The sequence below is a fragment of the Scardinius erythrophthalmus genome (assembly GCF_964197995.2).
Source record: "Scardinius erythrophthalmus genome assembly, chromosome: 24".
NCBI lineage: Eukaryota > Metazoa > Chordata > Actinopteri > Cypriniformes > Leuciscidae > Scardinius > Scardinius erythrophthalmus.
The window spans coordinates 3,499,579-3,509,893 of NC_138244.1; the positions used below are offsets into that span (position 1 = coordinate 3,499,579).

General features: G+C 35.9%; 1 protein-coding gene across 1 annotated transcript in view; it reads right to left on the reverse strand.

The window, feature by feature from the left end:
• The window catches only part of LOC308684740 (secreted frizzled-related protein 2-like), a gene marked incomplete at both ends in the record, with an annotated part of 2,769 nt that extends 241 nt beyond the window's left edge, over positions 1-2,528 (reverse strand). Inside the window, 4 exons of the mRNA XM_081356008.1 lie at positions 1-70; positions 1,043-1,135; positions 1,219-1,388; positions 2,251-2,528. The exon at positions 1-70 is cut by the window's left edge and continues 241 nt beyond it. Coding sequence (XP_081212134.1) covers positions 1-70; positions 1,043-1,135; positions 1,219-1,388; positions 2,251-2,528 — 611 coding nt within the window. The remainder of the gene's footprint in view (positions 71-1,042; positions 1,136-1,218; positions 1,389-2,250) is intronic.
• Between the last annotated feature and the right edge of the window lie 7,787 nt (positions 2,529-10,315).

Below are 10,315 nucleotides of genomic sequence, written 5' to 3' on the forward strand. Positions count from 1 at the left end.
ACCGGGCCCTCCACCGTCAGCTCCGGCTCCGGGGACGAGAAGCGGCGCCGCGAGATCTTCACCTTCACAGCTGAGGGACGAGACCGGGTCAGTACATGTGTTCGGGAATCTTAATTACAACATCAAAATGTAATGTGATGGCATTAAACGTTTTAATTATGATGTAAAATTATGGAATTATGACAAAAGTGTCAAAATTATGACATACTTGGTCATAATTATAAGTTAAAAAGCTGAAGTTAAGACGTACTAAGTCATTATTATAACTAATTCATGATTATGAGATTTAGAAAATCGAAATTATGGCATAAAGAGTCTTTATGACGTAGAAAGCCTTAATTATGACTTGCTTAGTTATCACAAAAACGTGAAATTGGCAAAATGTTGAAATTATGAGATAACAAAATTGTCAAATATGAAAGTATCTGAAAAGTACGGAAGCACAACATGAGGAGAAAAAATACATTGGTAAATCTTAATTACGGCATTATAAATTTAGTTATGGCAAAGTTTGATTACATACTAAGTCATAATTATGATTAAGACTTAATTATGACAAAAATAAGGAATTATGACAAAGTTGAATTTGACAATTCAAATATATATTTTTTTAAATTATGACATAAAAAGTTGAAATTGACACACTAAGTTATAATTATGACTAAGACAAAGTCTGAATTATGACAAAAAGATGAAATTATGAGATAATAGAAATGATGACATACTGATGACAAATATGAGATACAAAGTTATGTCAAGTTTTTATGTCATAATTATGATTTTTTGTCATAATTTGGCCTCTTTAATGTCATAATTTTGACTTTTCATCTGATAAATATGACTTAGTATGTCATAATTATGATTTACCAAAGCATGATTACCACATCGCAGGCCTTTAACATGTCAATATGTCACATGTCATGTGTATATATATATATATATATATATATATATATATATATATATATATATATATATATATATATATATACATATACATATACATATACATATACATATGTGTATAATAATGAGCACTAACCGAAGTGGTTGAGGCAGAGAGCGTCCAGCACGGTCTTCAGAGACGGCGCTTCCTCCACAGACGGGCAGCTTTGACACACAGGCTGAGGGAACTCTACACACAGACACAGATATACGGTTAGCTCAGTGCGCGTGTGTGTGTGTGTGTGTTGGTCAGTGTGTGTGTTCTCGTCTCACCTTTAGAGAAGGCGCTGATGTGTTTGGGCAGTGGTGTTAAACACGTGTCGTCCTGCGCAGGAAAGCGTTCGCAGTCCAGGGCTTCGGGCCACTCGTGTCCCTGACAGGCTAACACCGGCGCGCAGCTCTCCCGCACGGCCACACACACACTCCGACACGGCTGGATGAACCTGCACACACATCACACACGTCACTACACCGTTCATTCACACACTCAGATCGTTTCAGATGATGAAACTGAAGGATTAATAATGTCTAAATCAATCACAATGTTGCTTGAAATAATTTTTTTGTGAAAAAAATGTACTACATATTTTTTTGATAAATAAAATAAAGTTTTTCTTGCCATTTTAAGTACCTGATTAATTTATACTTTCAGATTATTTCAGATGATAAAACTGATCAGTAAAATCTATCAGTATGTTGGCTGAAATCTGCTGCAATTTCATAAAAAAAAAACGCCTTATACATTCGACTATATTTTTACATTTAAAACTCGTGCAAACATGATTTTTTGAGACATCTTCAGTACATGATTCATTTATGCGTTCAGATCATTTCAGATGATAAAACTGTAACGATGAATAATGAAAAAATGAATCAGTATGTTGGCTAAAATCTGCTGCAATTTCATAAAAAAAATCACCATGTAAATTTTACTACATATTGTTCAATTAAAAAATTGTGCAAGCATGATTTTTTGTGTAACATTTTTAGTACGAGATCAATTTATACGCTCAGATCATTTCAGATGTAAATAAACAATGAAAAAAAAAAATCTGTCAATCCATTGGCTAAATTCTGCTTAAATTTAATTTAAAAAACCACCTTGTAAATTTGACAACATGTTTTTGAATTAAAAGAAAGTGCAAGCATGATTGTTTAGAGAACATTCCGTTTGGCGAACAGTGCTGGAATGTTACATTTGAATGTTCTCTGAACATTCCGTAAACAGTTACATTTAAAAACACATCTTAAACTGAAACATTTCAGAAAGGAAGCATTCCTTTTGAGGACGTTATTAAAGCGTACCTGTCGAGGCAGACGGGCGCCACGAGCGAGCACACGAAGGCCCGGGCCTGTGGATGGCAGCCGGTGTGCAGCAGCGTCCTCCAGTCCTCCGAGCGAGGAACCGCTTCGTCCAGGCTGGTGTGACCCAGCAGGTTGGGTAAGCGCATCTCCGAGTACGGGACATCCTGGCAGACGCTCATCTGGAGCGGGACGGGGACGCAGCGAGTGGTCTGGCCCAGGTCGAAGGCCCCGGCGTGGGCCCCGAGAGACACGAGGAGCAGCAGACACGAGAGATGCATGATGGGTGAGTGATGCAGAAGCGGGAGAAGCCTGTCTTTATATAGAGGCGTTATCAAGCACATCTAAGGCCAGACAGGAGATAATGGGCCCCAGACGGGGGGGTGCGAGGGGGGACATTACATACACAATCAAAGAGACACACTTAACCTCCGTTTGCTGAGGGAGAGACTTTATTTCAGCGTTTCTGGTGCATGATTCATTCACGCGTCATTTTAAGATGATAAAACCCAAACTATCAATCAGTGTGTTAGTTGAAATCAGTTTCACTACATATTATTCACTAAATTATTTGTGCAAACATTTTTAGTGTCTAGTGTTCTGATTTTTAATCAAACGTAACGCTAAATAATGAAAGAATCAAGCTGAGATCTGCTGCAGTTTCATGCAATTTTAGTCAAAATCACTCTCTACGTTTCACTGCATATTTTTATTTGAGCAAATGTGTTTTTGAGATTTTTAGCACATCATTTGTTTATTTGTTCAGATCATTTCAGATAATAAAACTCTGATAATTAATAAAAATATCAATATATATGAGATCTGCTGCCATATCTTGTAATTTTGTCAAAATCACTCTCTAAATTTCACTACATATTTTTTAGTAAAATATTTGTGCAAACACATTTTTTGTGTGTGAAACTTTCAGTACATGATAAAAATGTAAATGCTCGGATAATTTCAGATGATAAAACTGATAATTAATGAAAATATAAATGCATATGAAATCTGCGTATGATATGTAGTTTCACTACATTTGTGGAAACACTTTTTTGAGCATGTTTTAGTGTCCGCGTTTAGATAATTTTTTAATAAAACATAAGATGAATTATGAAAGAATCAAGTTTAGTCAAAACCACTTTGTAAATTTCACTACATATTTTTTTAATAAAATGCTTGTGCAAAATTCTTTTATGATATTTTCAGTACATGATTTATCATTTCAGATTATAGAACTGAATGAAAAGTACTAATTATAAAATGTTTGTGCAAGCATGAATTTTTAGTGCACAATTCATTTATACATTTAGATTATAAAAACAAATGATAAATCATGAAAATATCAATTCATACGTCGGCTAAAATTTCATGTAATTCAGTCAAAAACACTAAATTTCACTACATGTTTTTTAATAAAATGTTTGTGTGTGAAACTAAAAATCCAAACCCTCAAGATCATTTCAGATGGTAAAACTTAACGATAAATAACGACAACATCAATCAAGATATTGCTTGAAATCTGCTGGTTATCGACACGTTTTCTTTTTATTGTTGTTTTCTTTTATTATTTTTTTTATTTATTATTTTATTCTTGACTAGTAGACTGATAACGTTCATGTCGTTCCACTCGACATCTGATGCATCATGTATTTACAGCACAAATACTGTAAAATCAAGTGGTTTTATCATCTGGATGTATAAATGAATCGTGAACTAAAAATGTAAAAAAAAAAATAGTATGCACAAATATTTTAGAGAGTTGTTTTGGCTAAATTGCAGGAAATTGCAGCAGATTTTAACCAGCGTCTTGAGTTTTATCATCTGAAATGATCTGAATGTATGAATTAATCGTGTGCAAAAATGGCACAAAAAATCATGCATGCACATTTTTTTCTGTCTGCTTCCACAGCGAGCGAGCGCGTGAGTGTGTGTGTACGTTCAGACGAGAGTTTGTGAGAGCGTCTGGTCAGCTTGGAGACCTGCGTCAGACAGACAGGCGTCTCCAGCTCTCTGACAGCTCCTCGGCCAGCGACAGGCTCGCAGTCTGCAGTCTTCCAGCTTTGATCTGACCCGAGCGACTGCATTCGTATTCAAATCCTCCAGCTCCAGCTGCAGAGGTAACAGGGCATTGTCCCTCTAATGTCTCAGACGAGTGTACTTCACTGGATTATCTCACATTAGTGCTCGGGACATTAGCATTTACAGCCCTTGACTTCTGCAGGGTCCCTCTGGCCAAAGCAGCGTCTACAGGCTTTAGCTTTTAATGCATCGTTTCTTTGACATGCTGTGATACGAGCAGCTAACTTATAACCAAACCACAGTTCACAGTTATCTGCTCTTTAATAACGTCCTCAAAAGGAATGCTTCTCTTCTGAAATGTTTCAGTTGGACGCGTTTTTAAATGTTACTAGTTTCGGAATGTTCAGAGAACATTCAAATGTAACATTCCAGCACTGTTCTCTAAACGTTCAAATAACCAAGAAAAAACTGTTACTTTTGAGTGTTCTCTGACACCAGAAAACTTTTTACATTTTTTTAGTTTAACCTTTGTAGGGAAAATTCAGAAAAAACCTTTTCACAACTTAATGCTGAAAAGTTTTTAGAACATTTTTCTGTTGGCTGGGAAGCTCCTGAATTCTGTTATTGTTTTTATCTTAAAGGCTGTAGTGTACTTACTATTCAAGTTCATGCTGTAATTCCAACTTCTGACCAATGCATTAAGAGAATTTAAGATGCAGATGAAGAGCCAATTCAATATTTTAAAGGTGCGACATTTTTATTTCATTTTTTCATAAATGAGACATTGAAATGTTAAACTGCATCTCAAGCAATATGTAGCTGATTATGCATGCAGCTAATAATAATTAAGAAACTATATGGAATATTTGAAATAAACACATTTACTACACATTTACCAGTGCAAACTATTCTTAGTTCATTGTTGATGATACAACTTAACGATAAATAATGAAAATATCAATCAAGATGCTGGTTGAAATCTGCAATTTAGTCAAAAGCACATAAAACCCAATTACAAGATCTAAAAGACTAGTTTTTAACCGAATAATGCATGCTATTTCTCAACTTCGGACTGGATGCCAAAAGCGCAACATGCAGACGACATCAACTAACTACATTTATATCAGCATCAGTTCTGTGTGAGACCTCAGGTTTCTGCATGGAGGTGGAAAGTTGTTTCCAGAGACTGACATTAAAGTGCCACAGTCTGAGCAGAGTCAGTCTGGGCGACACGAGCATCCGTTTATGACGAGAGAGCGCATTGAGATGATTTTGAAACAGACAGACTGGTGTCTTGTGTCTGTTCCCGTCGGCCCCAGTCTTCTGAGGCTCTTTACTGCCCTGCACAGACGGCCGCTACTGAGGGCCCTAACTGGCCAATTACTCACACACACCCATTTAGCAGAACAATGGAGCGCATGCGTCAGGTTAAGCACTGATGACCCCCCGGGTGTGTGTTATTCTTTCTAACGGCCCTAGCCTGTTCACGGGTCTTCAGCTCAACGCTGCGTCTACTTCATGGAAACCAGGAGCTCGAGCTGTGCTGAGAGAAACTGCACACCAACACATTTTGTGTAAAAAAATGTCTTCATTTTTATTTATTTATTTAATTATTTATTTAAGCAGGAAGGTCCCGTTGAGATGCGATATCTCCTCTACCAGGGAGTCCTGGTCAAGATAGGCGGCACAAGACAAAAATTACAAAGTAGTACATAACAAAACATAATAAACAAACGCAAAATACCCATATCTAAAACACAAGACAAATCCTTTTACACTGTTCTATAAAAACAGACTTAAAAGCGAGAGATGGTGCATAAAACAATTGTTGTCAGTCTGATAAACAAAATGCGTCAGGAATTATTGTGCATTGCATTGTTTGATTTAGTATTTTGGTTTTATACTATTATCGTATTTATTAATACAGTAGTCAACATTTGAAGTGGATCAAAACAGTTCATCAGAGTTGTCCTAAGACCAGAACGGGTATTGTTCAAAATTCATGTGTAACTTTGATGAAAGGGTTTTGATCCACTTCAAATGCTGACCACTGTAGTTTGAATCAGCTTTTGTTTTTAAGTTTTCGTTTTAATTTTAGCTGAAGTTTTAGTCATTTTATTATATGCTTTTGTCCTTTTTATTCTGTTGCCATAGAAGTTTTTTTTTTATTGTTTAATTTTGTAATGCAAATTTTATAAGCGTTACTTTTTTATTATTTATATACTATTATAGTTTTTAGTAATGTTTTGAATAAGCTTTTATTTTTATATTTTCAAAAATATTTATGAATATAAAATTATACAACATATTTTTAGTGTGCTTTTGTCATTTTTTTAATTAGTTTTTTGTTAAATTTCTATTTACTTTTCATTTTTTTTCATTTCACTTTTAGAACTTTTAGTACTTATTTAGTAACTTGTTTCAGTTATTTATTTTTGTTGTTTCAGTTTCATGTTTTATAAGCTTTGTTTTTTATTATTTGTATTCTAAGATAGTATTTAGTAATATTTTGAATTATTTTATTTTCATTTTAGTTTTAGTAATTTTGTTATGTCCTTTTTCTAATTTTACACATGTACATTTTAATATTTCCATTTACCTTTATTATTACAGTTTTACCTTTATTAGGCTACATTTCCAATTTTCATGTAAGTTTTATAAGCTTAGATTTTTATTATTTGTATTCTAATAAAGTATTTATTAATAGTTTGAATAAACTTTTTTCAGTGTTTTTTTTTAGTTTAAGTTTGGTAATTTTGTTGTGCTTTTGTCAATTTTATTATTATTTTAGTATTATTTACCCTTTAATTTTGTTTTTATTTCTGTTTTAGTTTTAGTGATTTTAGTACTTCAACTTGTTTATTTCAGTAATTTTCATTATTTCAATTAACAATTTTTAATAGTTAAAAACAACAGCATGCTTTGTTGTATACTGCAAATTTTGACAAATAGTATGTCATCTAGGTATTATAACATTAACCAGGAACATCTGTGAAGAGATTATGAGATATAACTTGTCTTTATGTAATTAATAGAATATTCTCATATAGTGCAGGAGAACGCTGCTTCAGTGTAATCAAACAAGTTCAGAAAGTGTGTATACTGTGTATGCAGTATATACTGCCGAGTCCAGTCTGATAGTATGTTATTCTGAATGCTATGCTAATCTATAGCCTCAATCATCTGGTTGAGTCTCCATCAGTTCTTCATCACACATCAACCCTTCACATCAAAGATTATAAACGGACTGAATCTGCAACGGTTTTAACTTCTATATGAAACATTACTGATGGGTGCATGAATATGCATAAGCATGCAGTATGCAATAAATGATAAAATACTGCAATTATGATATGCAGGTTTTAACACATTTTCCATGGCCAATAAATATACAATAATTCAGTCATTGTGATGTTAATGCTTTGAACGCTCTATACGCTGTTGCATGACCTTTGACCTCATAACTTTAATAAACGACAGAGATTATGAGACATAACTTATTATTCGGTTTTATGAAAATAAATGAAAATGTAAACGGAGTACAGAAAATTGCATGTATTGTAGTGAAAAATACATGTCGGTTCAGAATTAGAGTGCAATTAAACAAATTAATTTGCTTTAAATATAAAACTGGTGATGATAAATATGATGTTTGAGAACATTTACTACCAGCAGAGGGCAGTATAGAGATGTATAGAGGGCCAGTGTAGAGTTATTGACAGCAGAGGGCAGTATAGAGATGCATAGAGGGCCAGTGTAGAGTTATTGACAGCAGAGGGCAGTATAGAGATGCATAGAGGGCCAGTGTAGAGTTATTGACAGCAGAGGGCAGTATAGAGATGCATAGAGGGCCAGTGTAGAGTTATTGACAGCAGAGGGCAGTATAGAGATGCATAGAGGGCCAGTGTAGAGTTATTGACAGCAGAGGGCATAGAGATGTACACTCACCTAAAGGATTATTAGGAACACCATACTAATACTGTGTTTGACCCCCTTTCGCCTTCAGAACTGCCTTAATTCTACGTGGCATTGATTCAACTAGGTGCTGAAAGCATTCTTTAGAAATGTTGGCCCATATTGATAGGATAGCATCTTGCAGTTGATGGAGATTTGTGGGATGCACATCCAGGGCACGAAGCTCCCGTTCCACCACATCCCAAAGATGCTCTATTGGGTTGAGATCTGGTGACTGTGGGGGCCATTTTAGTACAGTGAACTCATTGTCATGTTCAAGAAACCAATTTGAAATGATTCGAGCTTTTCGAAACAATGCTCAGGTAGGCCGTGGCATTTAAACGATGCCCAATTGGCACTAAGGGCCCTAAAGTGTGCCAAGAAAACATCCCCCACACCATTACACCACCACCACCAGCCTGCACAGTGGTAACAAGGCATGATGGATCCATGTTCTCATTCTGTTTACGCCAAATTCTGACTCTACCATCTGAATGTCTCAACAGAAATCGAGACTCATCAGACCAGGCAACATTTTTCCAGTCTTCAACTGTCCAATTTTGGTGAGCTTGTGCAAATTGTAGCCTCTTTTTCCTATTTGTAGTGGAGATGAGTGGTACCCGGTGGGGTCTTCTGCTGTTGTAGCCCATCCGCCTCAAGGTTGTGCGTGTTGTGGCTTCACAAATGCTTTGCTGCATGCCTCGGCTGTAACGAGTGGTTATTTCAGTCAAAGTTGCTCTTCTATCAGCTTGAATCAGTCGGCCCATTCTCCTCTGACCTCTAGCATCAACAAGGCATTTTCGCCCACAGGACTGCCGCATACTGGATGTTTTTCCCTTTTCACACCATTCTTTGTAAACCCTAGAAATGGTTGTGCGTGAAAATCCCAGTAACTGAGCAGATTGTGAAATACTCAGACCGGCCCGTCTGGCACCAACAACCATGCCACACTCAAAATTGCTTAAATCACCTTTCTTTCCCATTCTGACATTCAGTTTGGAGTTCAGGAGATTGTCTTGACCAGGACCACACCCCTAAATGCATTGAAGCAACTGCCATGTGATTGGTTGATTAGATAATTGCATTAATGAGAAATTAAACAGGTGTTCCTAATAATCCTTTAGGTGAGTGTGTATAGAGGGCCAGTGTAGAGTTATTGACAGCAGAGGGCAGTATAGCGATGTATAGAGGGCCAGTGTAGAGTTATTGACAGCAGAGGGCAGTATAGCGATGTATAGAGGGCCAGTGTAGAGTTATTGACTGCAGAGGGCAGTATAGAGGGCCAGTTTAGAGTTATTGACTGCAGAGGGCAGTATAGAGGGCCAGTGTAGAGTTATTGACTGCAGAGGGCAGTATAGAGGGCCAGTTTAGAGTTATTGGCAGCAGAGGGCAGAATAGAGGGCCAGTTTAGAGTTATTGGCAGCAGAGGGCAGAATAGAGGGCCAGTTTAGAGTTATTGACTGCAGAGGGCAGTATAGAGGGCCAGTTTAGAGTTATTGACTGCAGAGGGCAGTATAGAGGGCCAGTTTAGAGTTATTGGCAGCAGAGGGCAGTATAGAGGGCCAGTTTAGAGTTATTGGCAGCAGAGGGCAGAATAGAGGGCCAGTTTAGAGTTATTGACTGCAGAGGGCAGTATAGAGGGCCAGTTTAGAGTTATTGACTGCAGAGGGCAGTATAGAGGGCCAGTTTAGAGTTATTGGCAGCAGAGGGCAGTATAGCGATGTATAGAGGGCCAGTGTAGAGTTACATATATATATATATATATATATATATATATATATATTTATATATATATATATATATACACACTCTGTTATATATACAGTGTGTGTATATATATATATGTGTGTATATATATATATGTGTGTATATATATATATATATATATATATATATATATATATATATATATATATATATATATATATATATATATATATTTTTTTTTTTTTTTTTTTTTTTTTTTGCAGTGACAACAGAAATCCATGATCCATGATTTTCAGCTTTTACTGATCTAGATGCTGTAGAATTATATTATTTTCAAGTAAAGCTAATTGATATGCCATGGTATTAACATGTTTTGGGCACATAGTAG